This window comes from Eriocheir sinensis, chromosome 1, assembly GCF_024679095.1.
Source record: "Eriocheir sinensis breed Jianghai 21 chromosome 1, ASM2467909v1, whole genome shotgun sequence".
In the NCBI taxonomy this organism is placed as follows: Eukaryota; Metazoa; Arthropoda; class Malacostraca; order Decapoda; family Varunidae; genus Eriocheir; species Eriocheir sinensis.
Genome location: NC_066509.1, coordinates 2,745,808 through 2,767,581, shown reverse-complemented (window position 1 = coordinate 2,767,581; position 21,774 = coordinate 2,745,808). Strand labels below are relative to the sequence as shown.

The window sequence follows — 21,774 nt, the reverse complement described above, 5'->3', positions numbered from 1 at the left end:
AGTGGTAGTGGTGGTAGTGGTGGTAGTAGTTTAGTGCAGGCGTTATCGGACACATAAACTTAATACCTTGACCAGACAAATCCTGGTCCAGCCACCGCCCGCCACTACTACTATTACTACTACTACTACTACTACTACTACTACTACCATCACTACTAACCGCTTGACCGCTACCTGCACCTCCATCACCACACCCAACACCACTCTCACCACTACCCACCTCCACTGCATCATTGCACACACACACACACACACACACACACACACACACACACATATAGACACAGGCATTTTTTTATACAGACAGACAGATAGATATACATACCATACCCCGTTTCCTCTCTCTCTCTCTCTCTCTCTCTCTCTCTCTCTCTCTCTCTCTCTCTCTCTCTCTCTCTCTCTCTCTCTCTCTCTCTCTCTCTCTCTCTCTCTCTCTCTCTCTCTCTCTCTCTCTCTCTCTCTCTCTCTCTCTCTCTCTCTCTCTCTCTCCTTCCCTTCCTTTCCCTTGCTCTTTTTTCTCCTTCCTTCCTTCCTTCCTTTCCCTCTTTCTCTCTCCCTTTCCTTCCCTTTCTTTCCTTTGCTCCTTTTCTCCTTCCTTCCTTCATTCATTCCTTTCCCTCTTTCTCTCTCCCTTTCCTTTCCTTCCCTCCCCACACACATTTGCCTCTCCTTCCCCCTTCCTTTGCACTTTTCTCCCTCTCTCTCCTTCCTCTCTCTCCCTCCCTCCCTCTCTTCTCTCCACCTTCCTCCCGTTCCCTAATTGATCAATGTGTCTAAACTAAAAAAAAAAGGAAAAAAAAAGACTTAAGTAAATATGTAAAAGGTGAAGGAAAGTTTAAGGGTTATGGATAATTCCTCCTCCTCCTCCTCCTCCTCTTCCTCCTCCTCTTCGCTAAGCTGCCCCATCACTTCAGACAGGTTCTAATATTCGTGTTCAGAAAGGCAAGAGGAGGAGGAAGAGAAGGAGGAGGAGGAGGAGGAGGAGGGGGAGGAGGACGAAGAAGAAGAAGAAGAGGAGGAGGAAGAGAAGCAACCGTGTTTACTCTTATCACTCATAACAAATTAAAACCAAGGTGTGTGTGTGTGTGTGTGTGTGTGTGTGTGTGTGTGTGTGTGTGTGTGTGTGTGTGTGTGTGTGTAACCCTCTCTGCAGCAGCCTTAAAAAACTCTAAACCAACAACAACAACAAAAAAAAAAAAAGGTGGACGAAATCAGAACTATTAAGAACGAAGGGAGGAAGGAACCAACACGGGAAAGAGGGAAGGAGGAAGGGGAGGGGAAAGAAGGAAGAGAGAGAGAGAGAGAGGAGAAGCAAGGAAAGGGAAGGGAAGGGAGGGGAGGCAAAGAGGAGAAGAAAGAGGGGAGAGAGGAGAAGCAGGGGGAAGGAGAGCGAAGGAAAGGGAGGGGACGCAGAAGGAAGAAGAAGGAGAGGAGGTAGGAGAGGCAGGGGAAGGGAAAGGAAAGGGAAGGGAAGGGAGGCAAAAAGGAGAAGAAAGGGGGGAGAGAGGAGAGGCAGGGGGGAGGAAAGTGAAGGGAAGGGATGGGAGACAGAGAGGAGGAGGAAGGGAGGAGAGGCAAGGGGGAGGCAAAGAAAGGGGGGGTCAGTCGTAACCTAACCTTTATAGGGGTTCAGAAGGCGTGTTAATGTGCCAGGTTCAGGCTAGGCTCAGCTCTCTGCCCTTCCGTGACCCGTCCATTCTCAGACGTGCCTTAGCTGTGGGACTTCTTAGGCAAGGCAGGGCAGGGAAGGTGTGACGGAAGGTATGGGAGGGGCTTAAGGGGAGAGTGTGAAGGGGGGAGAGGAGGAGGATAAGGGGAGATGTGTGAGAAGGAAAGGAGAAAGAGGAATAGGAGAAAGGAAGGAAGGATCTGGGAGAGTTAGAGAAGGAGGGAAAGAAAGACAGAGTGGAGGGAGGAGAGAAGGATGATTAGGGGAGATGTGTGAGAAGGAAAGGAGAAAGAGGAGTAGAAAGGAGGAATAGGAGAAAGAAAGGAAGGATCTGGGAGAGTTAAGAGAAAGAGTGAAGGAAAGAAAGGAAGTAGAGAAGAAGAGAAAGAAAGAGTAGGAAGAAGGAGTAGAGGAAGAAGCGAAAGAAAAGAATAACTACTGGAAATGGGAGAGTTAAGAGAGAGTGTAGAAAAGAGAGGAAGTAGAGAAGAAGAGAAAGAGAGAGAGTAGGAAGAAGGAGGAAGAGGAGTAAGGAAAGAAGCAAAATAAAAGAATAACAACTAGAAATGGAGAAGCCTAGGAAGAAAGAACGAGGGAGAGAGAGAGAGGAAGAGGAGGAGAGAGGTGAGTGAAGGAGAGAAGAATGAGTAAGGAGGAAGACCAGAAGACGAACGGAAGAGGAAGAGAGAAAAATTAAAAAAGGAAAGAAATAAGGAAAACCAGAAGACGAACGGAGGAGGAAGAGAGAAAAGATAAAAAAGAAAAGAATGAAAAAAATAAGGAAGAAAAGTTAAGAAATACCAAACCGAGACATGGATGGGAAAGCGTGAACGAGAAAGACGGAAGAAACATAGAGAAAGGGAAGAATAAGAGAAAGCGAACGAAAGAAAGGAAGAGGATAATGAAAAGGAAGAAGCAAAAGGAAAAATACCAGAGTCAGACATAGAAAAAAAAACAAGAAAAAAAAGTTAGTGAGTAATGAAAGGTTAGGAAGATTAGGAGGCATGAGAATGGAAAAAGGAATGGAGAGAGAGAGAGAGAGAGAGAGAGAGAGAGAGAGAGAGAGAGAGAGACGGGGGGGGGAGGAGGGGGGAGGGATTATAACCAGCCCCAGCTTATAACTTGGTCCGTTCTAATCATTCAAGTCGCGTGTGATTGTGGATAATTGGTATGTTCGTGTGTGTGTGTGTGTGTGTGTGTGTGTGTGTGTGTGTGTGTGTCCGTTTTTTTTTTTTAACAGGTGGCGTTGCTAATGGTTTTGCTTGATGATGATGATGATGATGATGATGATGATGATTGCACGTATAAAAGGACTTAATATTTCTCGTTACGTATACATTACGAGTCCACCAGTCCGCCATTTTGAGAGAGAGAGAGAGAGAGAGAGAGAGAGAGAGAGAGAGAGAGAGAGAGAGAGAGAGAGAGAGAGAGAGAGAGAGAGAGAGAGAGAGAGAGAGAGAGAGAGAGAGAGAGAAAGAAAGCATATCAAAACCCAGAGAGCTACCAAGCCAGATCACAACAACAACAACAACAACAACAACAACAAAAAAAAAACAATAATAATAATAGTAATAATAAAACACACAAATCACAAATGCCAGCCAGAAACTCCTTTAAAAATAAACTCCTGTGTACATCATATTCCTCGCGACAATAAAGCTACACTATAAAAAAAAATACAACCGCTTAGTGTATATCAAGGGGATGAAGAGACCGCGCCCATACTACCACCACCATCACCACCATCCCTAGTTCGAGTCCCCTTCAAGCAATCCAAGTGTCAGTTAAGGCGTAGACGATGAAGGTATACTATAAAAAAATACAACCGCGCAGTGTAGAAGGGGGCGTGCACATGATACCACCACCACAACCACCACCACCACCACCAGTTCGAGTCCCCTTCAAGCAATTCAAGAGTCAGTTAAGGCAGAGACAAACGATTCCCGGGGCCTCATCACCCGACGCGGCTGAGGGACGATTCAGCCAGGTATGACGAGGAGAGGAACGCCACCTGAGTTCTGAGAGGGAGAGCTTAAGCAGGGCGGGGGGAGGGGGGAGGAAGGGGGACGCGGAAGGTAGTTTGACGGGTTCATGATTTATAATTGAGACCGAGAGACTGAGAGACTGAGTGAGTACGTCCTTTTGTGTTGGGTGCTTAAACGGAACGAGGGGAAGGCTAGGAATGTGTCGTGTCCTGAGGTAGACTGTAAAGGGTTTTATTCCTAAACACTTCGGAGCCTAAGAGCACACATTTGACAAGGCTTTCGTAGGAGTTTGGGGACATTTCCAGGGGGCGCGGAAGGTAGTTTGACGGGTCCACGAGGGAGAAGGCTAGGAATGTGTCGTGTCCTGAGGTAGAATGTTAGGGGTTATATTCTTCAACACTTTGGAGTCCAAGTGCACACAGTTGACAAGGCTTTCGTAGGAGTTTGGGGACATTTCCAGGGGACGCGGAAGGTAGTTTGACGGGTCCACGAGGGAGAAGGCTAGAAATGTGTCGTGTCCTGAGGTAGAATGTAAAGGGTTTTATTCTTCAACACTTCGGAGACCAAGAGCACACATTTTCATGCTGACTGCTCTTCTGAACTTGCTAACTGCATGCCTCCCCTCCTCCCGCGGCCCCGCTGCACACGTCTTTCTACTCATGCTCATCCCTATACTGTCCAAACCCCTTATGCAAGAGTCAACCAGCATCTTCACTCCTTCATCCCTCACGCTGGTAAACTCTGGAACAATCTTCCTTCATCTGTATTTCCTCCTGCCTGGGACTTGAACTCTTTCAAGAGGAGGGTATCAGGACACCTCTCCTCCCGTATTTGATCTTTCTTTCGGCCACCTCTTTTAATTCTTTTTTGGGAGCAGCGAGTAGCGGGCTTTTTTTTATTATTGTTTTCTTTTTTGTGTGCCCTTGAGCTGCCTCCTTTGTTGTAAAAAAAAAAAAAAAATTGACAAGGCTTTCGTAGGAGCTTCGGGGGATTTCCAGGGGTAGTTTTATGACCCTGGTGGTAGTTTGACTCTCCTTTTGTACCATGAGCCTAAAAGTACAAGGTATACTGGGCCAAGGGTCTGACATTTCTACCTAATATTTCTGGGCCCAAACACACGTACATTTGACAAGGCTTTCGTAGGATTTTGGGGGCATTTGCAGAGGTAGTTTTATGGCCCTGGTGGTAGTTTGACCCTCCTTCTGTACCATGAACCTACAAAAACACTCATTAGGACGCGACTGATCCCCCTTTCGCCCTTTGGAAGTAGCCGATGTGAAAGGCGGAAGAGTAAAAAAATACCACATTAAAATTCTGAGCCCAAGAACACAAATTTGACAAGGCTTTCGTAGGATTTTGGGGCATTTGTAGAGGTAGTTTTATGACCCTGGTGGTAGTTTGACCCTCCTTTTGTACCATGAGTCTACAAAAACACTCATTAGTACGCGATTAATCTCTTTTTCGGACTCCGGAAATAATTGATGTGAGAGGAGGAGGAAGCGTCTGAGAATCCCGAGTCGAGTACACGTTCCCTAACATTGGGTGCTCACACGGAACGCGGTAAATAGCCAAGGATCTCATTTGTACCGAGGCAAAAGGTTAAGAATCTGACTTGTGTGCGTCCTCAAATACCAGACACGGAGGGAAGGGTAAGCAGGGCACGACTCCGGCTCGTTGCTCGTACCGGAAGGCTCGTAGTGAAGCGTCCGGGTCTGTGGAAAGTGTGTTGGCTCGACGGCCACTTGCAGGCGCGCATATATTTGCTGTGCGTGGCGAGGCGGAAACAGGGAGTGAAGTGACGGCATTTTTTTTTCATTTGAGGAGAGAAATACAACGTGCGCGGCAAGGAAACGTGTCAGTAAATGGCTTTGGACGCGGTGCAGTTTTTTTTATACTTTATGTAAAGCAAAACAGAGTAAGGGAACAACATTCACCAGCAGAATCCTAAATGATGCAATGTTGTACCAAGGACTGAGAACTCATATAGATAAGAACATAAGGAGTCTGCAATAGGACGGAAGGCCTGTACATGGCATCTCCTGTAAACCTGACCCCCTCCCGCGGCTATACAATGTCGGCGGTGCAGTAGGAGGGCAGCAGGGGCTCCACGTCGTAGCCGCGCGCCAGCAGCCTGCAGCGGTGCTCGTCGAGGCGCTCCGGCACGCCCTCCACGCTGGCGGTGTCCTCGACGCTGCTCCACAGCTTCTCGGCCACCAGGGCGGCGCGCGGCCATGTGCGGGGGATCAGGTTGGTGCGGTCCTCGTACTCCGTCCACACGCACGCCTCGCCGCCCAGCACCAGCGCCTTCTGATCGTCCCAGCCTAAGAGGGGAGCGGTCACGGAGATAGATTATGACACTATGTGCTGCCAGTATTCTGTGAACCCGCTGACCAAGGGATCTTGCCCTAGTTACCTTAGGCAAACGCCCCCCCCCCCCCCCCTCTCTTTCTCTCAAAAAAAGGTGCAAACTCTGTAAGACTGAAGAGGAACACACACTCAGCCACTGTCCGGCACCGTCTTTGATAGTCTTTAATATACATTAAATGAATACTGACAATTTCATATCTACGGGGGGAAAATTCCCCCAATTTGCTAAGGCCTCATGAAGGCCTCTCTTTTGCTGTTCCCATAGCTGCACATTGCATCCTCTATAGTGTACTGTTAGAAATACACGTCTCGGCAATCCTTCTGACGCGACCATCCAGGGGGAGCGCTATTAGTGTTTATGTGAATGTCTACATGTACATTATTCACAGTACATGGTGCGACCGGAGCCTCACTCGCTCTTTCCCTCTCTCTCTCTATCTCTGACTTTTACCTTCCTTCTCCCATCACCTTCCTCTCCCCCTTCTCTCATTGCCTCTCCTCTCCCCCTCCCTCCTCTTCCCCTCTGTATCTCCCTTCCTCCTCCCCTAAGCACAGAAAGAATCAGCTTCGCAACAAATACCAAACTCCTTGGTAATGAAGGTGATCAAAGGCGCTCACCACATGCAATTACACCTGCGAGAAAGGAACACCAGGAAAAACACTGAGGAAGCGAGTCTTACCTGGGAAGTCATGGGGGTCGCAGGTGTAGTAGTCGAACCAGTCCGAGCCGAAGGTGTCGAGGTTGAGGTACCAGCAGGAGGAGAGGATGGCGAAGTAGCCCTGCATCGTCACCTGAAGAACACAGAGAGCTCGGTCATTACTCTGTCTCCGTGTGTGTGTGTGTGTGTGTGTGTAAGTGGGTGTTTGTATGAGCCATTCAGTGTTGCCAAGTCAGCGTTGAGGTTACTCGCGTTCTTCCACACAAAATCAATGTAGTTCCCCCCCCAAAAAAAGCTTAATGTTGAAAAAAAAGCGTTCAGTTTCAATATAAGCAACGATAAACTATACAACATTTGCCGAAGCAGGATGGAGAACACTACATATAACATTACAAGGAGGAGGAGGAGGAGGAGGAGGAGGAGGTGGAGGAGGAGAAGATTGCTTACTGACTGAACAACATCTCACCTCTAGAATCATGGCCATAAAATCCTAATGCATTTCTAGAGGCAATAAACTAATAATAATAATGATGATGATGATGATGATGATGATGATGACGATGTTTACTGCCCCCCCCCCACCACCACCACCACATTGCCTCACCTGGTCAACCTTGTCCATGAAATCCGCCGGGCTGTCTCCATCCTGCCAGACTTGTACCACCGTGTCCTCCGCCAGACTCATGCCCTTGTCGAACACGTCCTGCCACACCAAGTACCTGCGGGAGGAGGGGACAGAGGGAGAGATAACTTAGTGGTAAGCGCTGTCAGACGGATGTAGGAGTGTCCGGTCTTAGCCAGGGAAGCGACATAACATAGAGGGAAGGAGGAAACACAGCAGAGGGAAGGAGGTAACATATAGCAGTAGTAGAAGGAAGGAGGTAATACATGCGAAGGAAGGAGAAAACACAAGTAGAAGGAAGGAGGAAAGAATAGAGAGGAGAGCAGGACACAGCCTATGGTCGATATTGCAAGACAATTTCGCTATTCACATCAGCTATTTCTAAAGGTCAAAGAGGGGGTCAATCAGGTTCTAATGAGTGTTTCTTTAGTTTCGTAGTACAGAAGAAGGGTCACACTACCACCAGGGTCATCAAACTACTCCTGGAAATGCCCCAAACTCCTACGAAAGCCTTGTCAAATTTGTGTTTTGGGACGACGAAATGACTTATAATACGACCCTTTGGTATTACAAGAAACTTTCGCTCCTCACATCAGCTATTTCTAAAGGTCAAAGAGGGGGTCAATCAGGTTCTAATGAGTGTTTCTTTAGTTTCGTAGTACAGAAGAAGGGTCACACTACCACCAGGGTCATCAAACTACTCCTGGAAATGCCCCAAACTCCTATGAAAGCCTTGTCAAATATGTGAACTTGGACAACGAAATGTTTAATAACACGGATGACTCACGAGTTGGTGGTTGGCAGGCCGGCGATGATGCCAAAGAGCCTGGTGATGTAGTATTCCTCCAGCATATCGTACTGGCCGCTGATGCCGAGCTCATCCATGAAGTCCGAGACGGCAGGATTCGATTGCCTGGTGTCCATATTGAAAGATTAATCGACCACAAGTATATGATATCCAGCACCATACCCACTGCGCCACCCTGCCCCAATGATCATAGATAGGAGCTGGGCCATGAATCCATCCCATTCCACTTCATTCCACATCCAGCACCATACCCACTGCGCCACCCTGCCCCAATGATCATAGATAGGAGCTGGGCCATGAATCCACCCCATTCCACTTCACTCCATTCCACATCCAGCACCATACCCACTGCGCCACCCTGCCCCAATGATCATAGTTAGGAGCTGCGCTATGATTCCACCCCATTCCACTTCACTCCATTCCACCGCCACCACCTTCCCTACCACTTCACCCTACCACAACCGTCTCCATTACTCCAACCCGCTCTACCACCACAACTTCAATCCACACCACACAGCCACCACCACCACCTTCAGCCTACAGACACTAATTTCAGCTTAACCCGTCCGCTGCGATTGGCACGGATTTGGCTTTCACTGGTAGCCTGGTAATATATAAAGTCTCAGGTCTTTCTCTGCCTCTGTGGTGGATAGTGGAGTGTTTCCCATGTGGTATTGGTGTGTTGGATATCCCCTCCCAAGCTGCAGGACTTTACATTTTTCTTCATTGAATTGTAGCAGACACCTTTTGTTCCACTCCTGTAGCTTGGTGGTGTCTTCTGCTAGGAAAATCGCAGTCAAGGGCTTAAGGCAAGATCACACACTCACCAGCAGCCGTAGTCCACCTCGTCGGCGCCGAGGTGGACGTAGCGGTCAGGGAAGCGGCTGGTCACCTCCGCGAAGAACTCCGTCAGAAAGTCGAAGTTCTTCTCGTTGCTCGGGTCGATGGGGCCGAATGTACCGTCGGGCACTGAGTCCCTGCATGGCGGTGACAACAATTACTACTGAGGGACACACGGGTAGGGGCATACGCAGCGGGGCATGTCTTACTATATAATTATGCACTATATATACACTATAATACATATATATCTAGATGAACAGACAATTAAGCAGAAGGCAACTCACTGATAGCACTGCGTCAAGAGGCTGGGCTGGCCGGGGCCCCAGGAGCGGGTGTGACCTGAGGGAAGTGGAAGATTGATTGAATGATTGATTGATAGTTTATTGTTGCAAGTAAAACAACAAAGGAGAAGGGAGGAGCATGCCATCCCAACCCCCAGGCAGTACAGAGTGTGATTATACAACTAAGTGCACGCTTACTTTTGAACTTGTGTGTGTTTGAGTGTTATGAACAGTGAATCACCATGACCGTCTACAAAAAGTGCAGTAATCTAGAGATATTTCAGCTAGTACAAAGTTTTTTTTTTTTTTTTTTTTTTACAACAAAGGAGACAGCGTAGGTTTGAACACAGTGAATGTTACTCTACTCCCAGACACTCCCTAGCGGCGAGGCTTGCACGTCACGCCGCCAACAGATCGATGAACTGGTGAACTGACACATAAAAACAACATCATTACCCAAGCGTGACGTAAGCCGTTGGAATTGAGTTTGCAACACTGTAGTGAGCTGGCGATGACACCTCGGCGCCAGAGTGTCTGCTGCGGGAACGTCACCACACTCACCTCCACCCTCTCTGTATCCTGACCCGCCCACCCACCTGGCGTGTCGAACTCCGGCAGGACGCGGATGCCCCGAAGCCGAGCGTACTCCACCACGCCGGCCACGTCCGCCAGCGTGTACACGTGGCGCTCTGTGTAGGCGCCCAGGCGGCTGCAGGGCACGCGTGAAGCTACGTATTATTGGCATATGAGTGGTTGCAACACAGCAAAGCGTCATGTTATTGGACCAGACTTATTGACACTCATAAAAACTGAAGGCTCCACAGTACAGGGGCGCTACCTGATGTCAGGGAAAGCCACGCTGACGAAGGGGAAGCTCTGGTCGTCCACGACGTGCCAGTGGAAGACATTAAACTTGTTCATGGCCATGAGGTCGAGGGTCTCGTGGATCTTGGCGGGCGGCAGGAAGTGGCGCGAGGTGTCCAGCATCAGGCCCCTGGCGAGCAACACAGCGGCTTACTCGAGGCCGGAGGTTAGGACTCAGCAACGCAATGAAGACCAACAGACTAACTACGACAAAGTACTGATGATAAACACGTGTATACGGAATTACATCTCAGAAGACAGCCCTGACAGTGCTTCTAATTCTTGCATGGTTTGGTCAACCCATTAGCCGCTTCCAAAGCTGTTTCTCAATACCTGTAACTGAATCTCGGAAAGTCAGTGATGTGCGTGGCCCTGATGGCCCTGAAGCCCGAGGCGTCCGGCAGCAGCAGCTGTGAGAAGGTCTCCAGGCCCCTCAGGATGCCCCACACGCTCTGGGACGACAGCGTGGCCGACCCCGGGTAGTCTGGGCTGTCGACCTACGTGCCAGTGATAGGGACGAGGTCAGGCTTTATCTTTAACGAAAGGCATCGCGCGATCCGGAGTACCACCGAAGGATAGCGATAGTACAGCACACACAGCCAGCACACCGGCCATCGGAGGGAGGCACATATTCTCAAATATTTTGGGGTTTACGCATCCCAATTTGATAAGGCACTCGTAGAGGTTGCTGTGGGAATTTCCATGGGTAGCTTGATAAGCCTAGTGATAGTTTGACTCATGAGAACCCGATTAGTCTCCTTTGTGGCCTTTGGAAATATCTGACGTGGGAACCGAAAACGTATCAGATGACGGACCTGACCATTGCGAAACCGACCCGACAAATTTCAACCGGGAAACAGGTAACGTAAAAAACTTTGATACACAAGAAACTGAACCAATCAAATACCCAAAACATTACTCACCACTAGGCTGGACAATACACTAAATTCAAGGTAAACAGGTAAAGCTGGGGGCATACGTTAAAGCTGCGCGTGGCCTCAGTGCTCATCCCCGTCGCATTTTCTTACTATACCAGGTGGACGGCGGGATAACGGGTCGTATTTTAAAACATTTCGTCGCCCAAGTTCACATATTTGACAAGGCTTTCGTAGGAGCTGTAGGCCTTTCCAGGGGTAGTTTTATGACCCTGGTGGTAGTTTGACCCTTCTTCTGTGCCGTGAACCTTAAAAAACACTCATGAATAACAGATTGATCCCCTCTTTGACCTTTAGAAATAGTTGATGTGAGAAGCGATGGTGTCTTAAAATACGACCCAATGTCTCTCACCTTCAGCTCGTACGACTCGTCCATGCCTTGATACGGATAGTCCTCACACGGCGCGGAGAGGTTCACGCTGAGCTGGTCCAGGTAAGCGCGGGACCCTAAACTGTAACTCTTGGTCTGACGGTCCATCTGCAAGGAGGACAAAACTATTAACCCGTCCGCTGCGATTGGCACGGATTTCGCCTTCACTGGTAGCCTGGTAACGCATACTCCCAGGTCTTCCTCTGCCTCTGTGGTGGATAGTGGAGTGTTTCCCATTTAAATAACTCTCCTAAATCAATATCTTAGAGGATACTACTGCAGCATCCCTCCCTCATCACCTCCTCTCCTGCATACCTGTGCAACTGTTGATTGGACTGACTAATTGCACTTACTAATCATGAATCATAAATATCTAAATAACTCTCCTAAATCAATATCTTAACTAATGGGATGCAGCTCAGAGGAAACTGTTGACTGGACTGACTAATTGCACTAACTAATCTTGAATCTTAAATATCTAAATAACTCTCCTAAATCAATATCTTAACTAACGGGATGCAGCTCAGATGATATTACTACAGCATCCCTCCCTCTCCCTCATCACCTCCTCTCCCGCGTACCTGTGAGGCTGCGGACTGGAAAATGATGTCCGTGTACCTCGTGACGGCTTCCTCCACGATATCGCAGCTGTGCCCGACCACCACAAACCTAATGAACAAACACACAAAAAATTAAGCTTTTTCACGATACAGTTCAGGCGTCTTACCGTTTCAGTTAGCAGGTAGGTCAGACAAGTGTTGCAGAGGTCAAGGCTCCAATCTTTTTTTTATAACTGAAGCTTGAGAAAAAGAATATATGTATAGCTTTTTACTACTACTACTACTACTACTACTACTACTACTACTACTACTACTACTACTACTACTACTGCTGATGATGATGATGATGATGATGATATTTATTGTATTCATTATCTTTTCATATATATTGTATTTATCATTTTTCCATTAGCTTTTATTTTTTCTCTAAATTACGAGCTCTTGCACAGGTGTCACGTGACGTCTGCCGGTTCGCTTCAATCGCTGCACTCACGCGAAGTTGTCTGCCGTGACGGTCATGTAAGTGTCCTCATACTGGGCGGTCTGCGGGCGCGGCCACACGTCCCCGACTGTCGGCGTGACCATGGGGAAGCCAGCCCACGCCCGCCCCAGCCACCCAGCCGCCGCCACCACGCTCAGCACGTACACTAATGGATGGGGAAGGCACGTAGGGGTGTATGCGGGTAACACTGGCGGGGAATGTAAAGCGTCCATCAAACAAAAGCTCAGTCCAGTCCTGCAACAGTCCCCACTTGATGCACCTGTCCTGTCCTTCCCCTACCCAGTTCTAAAGAGGAGGTGCTTGTGTTGCGTGAGCCTGAGCCAATGGTGATTAGAGATTAGAGGTCTTTCGTAGGAGTTTTGGTCATTTCCAGGAGTTGTTTTATGACCCTGGTGGTAGTGTGACCATTCTTATGTACGGTGAACCTAAAGAAACACTCATCATAAACCGAGTGATCACCTCTTTGTCTTTTAGGTCCATATTCTTAAACGTACAAGACTCCCATTACGATTATTTCCCAAGGCCACAGAAAGGAATAACGGGGTTTTCATGGGTGATTTTCCAGTTCAGGGTGCAGCAAAGGTCGTGTCAAATTACCACTAGGATCACAAAACCGTCCATGGAAACCCTGTCATCTACTACGAGAGGCTTTTCAAACGGGTGAACTGAGACACTGAGATGTTTAACCCGGTAGCTGCGGGGGTCGTGTTTCTTAGGTTAGGTTAGGTTAGGTTAGGTTAAAGGCCCCTCTAAGTAAAATAATGAGAAAGAATCATCACTCACGCAAACCATTTCATAATATATACCAACGCATGTGTGATCAGTTTATGCATCATCTATTTTGGGAGGTTTATATCATGGCAGAAATTTGGCGCATCGCTGGTACACGGTAAAGCCACAAATTTGGCCCGTCACCGCTACCGGGTTAAGAATACAGGCTTACTAACTGTCGTGGATACCTGCATGTTATTGTTCTATGTCGCTCAGCACACTCACCAGCACGCATGTCACCTGGGCAGCCAGAGGAGACGAGTGCTTATCGCGGCGCCGAGAGCCTTATATATTGTACCGCTGCGCCTCACACCGCGACGAAATGACACAGAAACATTGAACCTTTGTCAACGATTGCAACACTCTCCGTGGGAAGGTGATGACGGTAGCAATACGACTAACAAATAATATCAACCACGAAACATGTGTGTGTGTGTGTGTGTGTGTGTGTGTAAGGCGTGCTTCACCACAGCTGGACATCATGACAGATTCGAGAGAGGAAAAGCGAAAGAGCCCCCAATTAACTTTGCTGAAATAGAATAGGCTACCTTCGAAATCAAGCGTACAGTCTTTACCAAACAGACGAGTCGAAAATGGGCGTGGAATTTTCCCTCTGAAGCAAAATGTGAGGTAGACTATAATCTTACAAACAGCGATATAAGAAAAAAGTAATAATCCTCGACAAAATAAATGTTGATAGCGACCACTGAGCCTCAGAGGAGAGATTACCAGGTAAGAAAACCACTTGAGAGTTTAACGAGCATGTATATTAAAAAAAAAAACGAATTCGCAGACAGCATTCACAGAAACTTTTGATACTGAAGAAATGAACGAGACACTTCCCTCGTTAAAACTCCACAAAAAAACTCTACGCGTGTAATCTTGTTCTGTTAAGATTCGTTCGAAGTAATTTCCATATCACGATAAGGCTGAGACGCTGACATGTGTGCGCAGTGTTGTGACGTGACGCACACACACACACACACACACACACACACACACTATACTCCTATAAGTCCTTTAGGAAATTTAGGTAAAACAGTCATTAGTAAAAACACTACACCGACATCACTCCCACTACTACTACTACTACTACTACTACTAATAATAATAATAATAATAATAATAATAATAATAATAATGCCTGATATGCTATTTCCTGATATCTATATAAACAAAACCCAATGTAACGGCCCGGTTCTACAATTCAAAATAATAGAATAGTTAAAAAAAAAAGCTGTTCAACGCGTGTTTGTAATAATGTAAAATCCCAAATGAACCCGACGGTCTGCATGTCGTCTTTCTCCTATCTCGTGAGAAATGATGCACCAAGGTCACTCAAATGTCACTTTCTTCTCATTAAACACACACACACACACACACACACACACACACACATTTATCCCCGAGGCTGATCCTCTACCACTTAGCCACCACAGGTGTTAGGTAACCGTACCATGGATAAAATGTCATCCCAGTAAGGCACGACGCTACCATTGCGACGCAGTGAATGGCAAACACCTGACGCCCGTGATTAACGCTTGGCGCACCTGTGAGCTTTGAAAGAGTGACCAAGGGGGTTTACAGCACACCTGTGGCCTCACAGGTGTAATCACACCTGACCCGTTTGGTCATGGCTAAGAACACTGAATTATCACCAGTATGACTAATGTTTGCTGAAGATTTATAATAAAGTTTTTGATATTTTAAAACCTGTAAACTGCGGCACCAACGTTGAGTGTCCCGCGGCGCAGCCAGCTCGGGGAAGCAACAACCAAGGCCGTGACATGTAGCCTAGTATAAAAGTGCTACACGTAACATGAATTTCCTAAGCAATTTGAAAAGCGGACGCTCAAGGTGTGAACAGCAGGTTATGGGATCAATTTGTACACCCCCACCCTCTCTCTATGGCAAGGGGGTGAAGGGGGCCGGGAGGCGGTCCACTGGATCACCCACACAACGCTGGAGCCCCGCCACGATGCCGCACGCCCAGGCCGCCGCTGCGAGGCTGTGCACGCTGCTGCTGCTGCTGCTGGGAGCCTCACTGACCGCCGCCAACTCTGAAGAGGTGAGGCTTGTAGGTCCTCGTGAGCAGCCCAAGACACATCGATTTCATGGCTATCATACTTAATGTTGACCAGGGCCTTTTTTTTTTTTTATAGCAAAGGAACCACCCATGTTTGTTTCCAAGTGCCTATAAGTTGCACAGTGACACCTACTTCAAGGGGTCTGTTATTAACGCTTTCAATAACGATATTTGCAGTAATGCTTAGAGCACATATATGTACCTAATGTAACTAATTGCACAGTCATTCCATTCATGCTGAGGGAGAGTAAAAGTGGAAGCTGTGGTGAAGGTGTCAAGGCTTGCAATGATGGGAAAGACGAACACGCAGTAAACTGAAGTCCGTATATTCTTTGGGAAGCAAATACAAGACGGACGAGTATGCGTCTACGTGATATGATACAAGGCGGGCGTGAACTGGCCTTGCTCGGTATGTTCAAACCCTTCCGCTTCTCACATCAACTATTCCCAAAGGCCGAAAAGGAGATCAATCGCGCTCTAATCCGCGTATTTTTAGATTCATGGTATATACTAAAGAATTATCAAACTACCAAAAATATCATAAAACTACCCATGCAAATGCCCACCACCAAAAGAATGATCAAACTACCGAAAAGATCATAAAACTACCCACGCAAATGCCCACCACTACGAAAGCCTTGCCAAATGCCGAAAAGGACATCAATCACGCTCTAATACCCGCATTTTTAGATTCATGGTATATACAAAAGAATTATCAAACTACCGAAAAGATCATAAAACTACCCATGCAAATGCCCACCACTACGAAAGCCTTGCCAAATGCCGAAAAGGACATCAATCACGCTCTAATACCCGCATTTTTAGATTCATCGTATATACAAAAGAATTATCAAACTACCGGAAACATCATAAAACTACCCATGCAAATGCCCACCACTACGAAAGCCTTGCCAAATGCCGAAAAGGAGATCAATCACGCTCTTATACCCGCATTTTTAGATTCATGGTATATACAAAAGAATTATCAAACTACCGGAAAGATAATAAAACTACCCATGCAAATGCCCACCACTACGAAAGCCTTGCCAAATGCCGAAAAGGAGATCAATCACGCTCTTATACCCGCATTTTTAGATTCATCGTATATACAAAAGAATTATCAAACTACCGAAAAGATCATAAAACTACCCATGCAAATGCCCACCACTACGAAAGCCTTGCCAAATGCCGAAAAGGAGATCAATCACGCTCTTATACCCGCATTTTTAGATTCATGGTATATACAAAAGAATTATCAAACTACCGGAAAGATAATAAAACTACCCATGCAAATGCCCACCACTACGAAAGCCTTGCCGAATGTATGCAGTCCTGAGTGACCCCGAGATGTAACGAGACAAAGAGCCAACAGAGAGTCCTTTTGTAAGCGCCCCAACCAAACTATATTCCCCACAATGATCCGATTTTTCTACTCAACGCTAGATACTAAAGAGATTCCCTGTGTGGTGTCTTAAAATTTTCTCCTTTTTACATCAACGCCAAACACTACACAAGGAATTTTCGTCGTGTTTTGTGCTTGGTTGGGGAGCTTACAAACGTGCTGTACTGTAACTGTAAAACTGGACCAAAGTGCTGGATGGCATTACGAAACCTTTAACCTTTAACCCCAAACTATCACTACCCAGCAGCTCTTCCCGATTACCCTTGCAGAGTGGCAGTAACAGTGACGAAGCTGAAGTGGAGCTGAAATGGGACGCGTTGGGGCCCGTGGAGGACAGACACTACGGTCTCAACATCCTGGACAGCCGCGGGGAGGTCATCCTGAGTGACCCTACAGACCAAGTCCTGCGAGCCGTGGTGAAGTCTGGGGACCCCCACTACCCCCTCGACCTCCACAAGGTACCCTCAACCCCTTCAAAGCTCACACAGGCCACGTTCTTGAGGTTGTATAATGCAGCCAGTCTTTTACAAGCATCCATCTGCCAAGCGTCTTTCACAAGCATCCATCATCTGCCAAGCGTCTTTCACAAGCATCCATCATCGGCCAAGCGTCTTTTACAAGCATCCATCTGCCAAGCGTCTTTCACAAGCATCCATCATCGGCCAAGCGTCTTCTACAAGCATCCATCATCTGCCAAGCGTCTTCTACAAGCATCCATCATCGGCCAAGCGTCTTTCACAAGCATCCATCATCGGCCAAGCGTCTTTTACAAGCATCCATCATCGGCCAAGCGTCTTTTACAAGCATCCATCATCGGCCAAGCGTCTTTCACAAGCATCCATCATCGGCCAAGCGTCTTCTACAAGCATCCATCATCTGCCAAGCGTCTTTTACAAGCATCCATCATCTGCCAAGCGTCTTCTACAAGCATCCATCATCGGCCAAGCGTCTTTTACAAGCATCCATCATCGGCCAAGCGTCTTTCACAAGCATCCATCATCGGCCAAGCGTCTTCTACAAGCATCCATCATCTGCCAAGCGTCTTCTACAAGCATCCATCATCGGCCAAGCGTCTTTTACAAGCATCCATCATCGGCCAAGCGTCTTTCACAAGCATCCATCATCGGCCAAGCGTCTTTTACAAGCATCCATCTGCCAAGCGTCTTTCACAAGCATCCATCATCGGCCAAGCGTCTTCTACAAGCATCCATCATCGGCCAAGCGTCTTTCACAAGCATCCATCATCGGCCAAGCGTCTTTCACAAGCATCCATCATCGGCCAAGCGTCTTTCACAAGCATCCATCATCGGCCAAGCGTCTTTTACAAGCATCCATCATCTTCCAAGCGTCTTTTACAAGCATCCATCATCGGCCAAGCGTCTTTTACAAGCATCCATCATCGGCCAAGCGTCTTTTACAAGCATCCATCATCGGCCAATCGTCTTTTACAAGCATCCATCATCGGCCAAGCGTCTTTAACAAGCATCCATCATCGGCCAAGCGTCTTTTACAAGCATCCATCATCGGCCAAGCGTCTTTTACAAGCATCCATCATCGGCCAAGCGTCTTTTACAAGCATCCATCATCGGCCAAGCGTCTTTCACAAGCATCCATCATCGGCCAAGTGTCTTTTACAAGCATCCATCATCGGCCAAGTGTCTTTTACAAGCATCCATCATCGGCCAAGTGTCTTTTACAAGCATCCATCATCGGCCAAGCGTCTTTTACAAGCATCCATCAAAACACAAGCCTCTTTTACAAGCATCCATCATCGGCCAAGCGTCTTTTACAAGCATCCATCATCGGCCAAGCGTCTTTTACAAGCATCCATCATCGGCCAAGCGTCTTTTACAAGCATCCATCATCTGCCAAGCGTCTTTTACAAGCATCATACACAACATTGCCAGATTGTCGTACCCAGCCTCCTATGTTTTCCGATTTCCAACCCAAAAACTACCTCCTCGACTCCAATAACTGCCTTCATATATAGTTAGCGTTAAAATGGTTAATTATGGGTGTTGTTTTGGCAATAGCTATGGCTCAGAAACCGGTATATACGAGGGTCTTGAGTACGATAATCTGTTTATCGACTTTGACTAAAACTACAATCATAATGAAAGTAATTTTAACATGGCATTCTCATCACAAATAATCAAAACAGAGAACAATGACATTTGCTGTTTACTTGCAACAATAAACCATCAATCAATCAGGGCGTTTAGGTATTAAAATATAACAAAATGAAATGTCAGACCTGAAGACAAACCATATTTCCCAGCCATTAGACCATATTTCCCACCCATTAGACCATATTTCCCAGCCATTAGACCATATTTCCCACCCATTAGCAACCATCTTTAACATACCCCGGTTGTATTGCAGCTGAAGGCTATAAAAAGGAGGCTGAGAGAAGATGGTGACCAGGTGCAGGAAACCGACCAGCCAATGGACGGATTGGACAAGAAGAAGCAGGTAACCGTAATAGCCCAGCCTAGCAATTCCAAGGCCACAAAGGAGGTTATTTGAGTACTCATAAATGCTTCCTTTCTTCTTTCTTCTTTTCTTGTTGTTGTTGGCAAGTTTACCTGTAATTAGTGGCCTTGCCCATTAAATTATATGTCTGTCAATGTGGTCCCTAATACTATATCTGCTATTATTGACTCAAGCATTTTACCTATAACTGACACCAAACTAATCAGCCTATAGTTTTGCATAGAAGATTTGTCTCCCTTCTTATATATTGGAATAACGTGTGCCTGCCTCCATGAAACAGGCGCACCACCCCTAGGTCTAGCGACTTCTTAAAAACTTATGTTAGCTACCCACTGATCTCAGAATATAGATTATGTATTAACACACACACATTACGCTTTATATCGCTTCTTAGGTCCTCCTCCTCTCGGTCCACTCATCTTATTCACACACTTTCCTTTTCAATAGTACATAACTTTCCAATTTTCTACGTTCATGGTACCGAAGCCTTGTCATACTAATCTCTATAATACATTGCACATTCAAATAAGCACTTTTCAAAAACCAGGTGTTATGTAGGCACATTTTTATAATAAGGCTATTTTTATAACGAGCTAAATTCTGCCCTCAGAGCGATGGGCGTGACGAGCCTGTCCTCTCTCGACTTGTGAAGTGGATTTGGGAATAATGACTCAACCATGGAATATATAATAGCCTCCTCGGCCTCAACCATCACCACCACCCCATCAAGAAGCGTCGTTCTCGCCTCAGAAAGTGGAGATAAATGACAGCTTTACGGCCACAATTTTATGAAACTAAAATATCGTATCCTTGAAGTGGCAGTAATTATGGGACTGGGTGTTTTGAAGTTGATATATGTTAAAAATTGCAAGTTTTGGAATCTTTAAGCTGATATGAGACACTGAGTAAGAAAATACACGACTTACATTAAAAATTCCGATGCTGTTTGACTTCAGAAGAAAAAATATACAGTATATAAATAAATGTACCTGTTATAGAAATGCACACTGCATGAGAATATAGCTACTATTATAAAAAAGATACTGCCGCTAACATATCGGCTATACAGTGGGGAAGCCTATGTATTAATAAGCGGTAAAATCTTGACCAAATACACATCACCAGTGCTAGGAAAACCAGACTTACTCTCTCCCGGACTCTCCTTGGAAATGACATCAGGAGAAGGAAGCTAAAAAAAAAATTGTAGGCTAAATGAAGTCAACATACTACTAAATACTACTACTACTAGTCTACTACTACTATACATAGTGTTGTGCTGGAAGCTTCCACATGTTCTTGTATGATCTAAAAGTCAGTCCCAGTCATAGTAAGCTAGTGGTAAGTGAAGAGTCAGAGTGAAGTGTACTACTAAAGAAGAATATTAAACTACAGAAACTGTGCAAAGTAAGCTGCCCAGAGGGACGACATGTTGACTGAACTTTAGAACTCAAAGAACAACAAGAAAGAGCACAGCAACAACAAGAAGGAACACTCCAAGAACTCAAGAACAACAAGAAAGAGCACACCAAGAACTCAAAGAACAACAAGAAGAGCACAGCAACAACAAGAAGGAACACTCCAAGAACTCACAGCTTAAAGCAGTACAAGATGGAAGTGAGTCAGTGCGAAGAGAAATGACTGATGTAACCACGAACTTGGGACAACGCCTGATAGAAGTGGAGAAAGAACACACAAATCTTCAACAAGAGATGGAGGTGGTACGGAGACGACACACAAAGAAATATTAGAAGTGCAAGGAAAGGTGAAAAGTCCGGGGTAGTTTGAGCCCTGTTTCGCCTGAGTTTATCCCCTCAGGAGTTTGATGGCAGAGCTGTTGGCAGCTCGGAACGGATGGGATGACCAAGAGTGCGCGGTACAGCTGGCCACTAGCCTGAAAGGGGCGGCGCTGGCTGGCACAGGCGCTGGAGCAACGATATGGGACCAAGCACCAGAACGAGCTCTTCAGGGTTGGGTTCAGAACCCGCAACAGGAGGCGCGGCGAGTCTCTTCAGGAACTCGCTCAGGACCTGACCTGCTGACGGTTTTGCTGCGTGATCAATTCATCGATGCCCTGGACAGCCCTCAGCTGAAGATAGCCAACATCAATGCTTCAGGGACGACTCGACTTCTGGCTTTAGGGCACGAAAGGGCGCTGTCAGCGACACAGACAGGTTCAAGGAAAGTGCTGGTACTGCAATATGAAGGTGCCGCTAAGAAGAAGCCCAGGAAGGACCCAAGTGCTGGACCTGTGGAAAACACTGGAAGAATGAGAAACTAAGAAGGACTGGTTCACGGGGCAACGACCAGTCTGTCCTGTACGGAGAACCACCATGACAAGCTGCCAAGTGGAGGAAGTTTGAGCTCGGAGGAAAGGAAGAGTTCCTCTCTGTGTACGTGGCCGACATGGATGACCCCTGCATCCTAGGTATGGATTATCTTGTCTCCCACAGGTGCGAGCTGGACTGTGAACAAGGAAGACCTGCCAGTGACGGTCAAGCGCACCACCATTATTCCTCCGAGGTCGGAGATGCTGTTACCCTGTAGACCCTGCTGCAGC

General features: G+C 46.8%; 2 protein-coding genes across 4 annotated transcripts; one reads left to right on the top strand and one right to left on the bottom strand.

Annotated features, from left to right (window-relative positions):
- Nucleotides 1–5,542: 5,542 nt before the first annotated feature.
- On the bottom strand, nt 5,543–13,615 carry LOC127007400 (beta-hexosaminidase subunit alpha-like). Of its 3 annotated transcripts, none has more exons than XM_050878466.1 (13): nt 13,462–13,615; nt 12,457–12,610; nt 11,985–12,072; nt 11,386–11,511; nt 10,432–10,595; nt 10,073–10,228; nt 9,831–9,943; nt 9,238–9,292; nt 8,938–9,087; nt 8,090–8,215; nt 7,285–7,399; nt 6,702–6,813; nt 5,543–5,975 (listed from the first exon to the last, which is right to left on the bottom strand). In XM_050878466.1, exons 1-13 carry the CDS (start codon nt 13,469–13,471, stop codon nt 5,719–5,721), a joined length of 1,626 nt encoding a protein of 541 aa, XP_050734423.1. In that variant the 5' UTR covers nt 13,472–13,615; the 3' UTR covers nt 5,543–5,718. The 3 variants fall into 3 exon arrangements, with proteins under 3 accessions (XP_050734423.1, XP_050734333.1, XP_050734510.1); XM_050878376.1 differs by having other exon boundaries at nt 12,457–12,652; nt 13,462–13,486; XM_050878553.1 differs by lacking the exon at nt 13,462–13,615 and adding an exon at nt 13,425–13,446.
- A 1,032-nt stretch (nt 13,616–14,647) lies between these two features.
- On the top strand, nt 14,648–20,154 carry LOC127007350 (uncharacterized). The gene is made up of 4 exons (XM_050878247.1): nt 14,648–15,304; nt 16,994–17,182; nt 19,107–19,196; nt 19,828–20,154. Exons 1-4 carry the CDS (start codon nt 15,056–15,058, stop codon nt 19,882–19,884), a joined length of 585 nt encoding a protein of 194 aa, XP_050734204.1. The 5' UTR covers nt 14,648–15,055; the 3' UTR covers nt 19,885–20,154.
- The last annotated feature ends 1,620 nt before the right edge of the window (nt 20,155–21,774 follow it).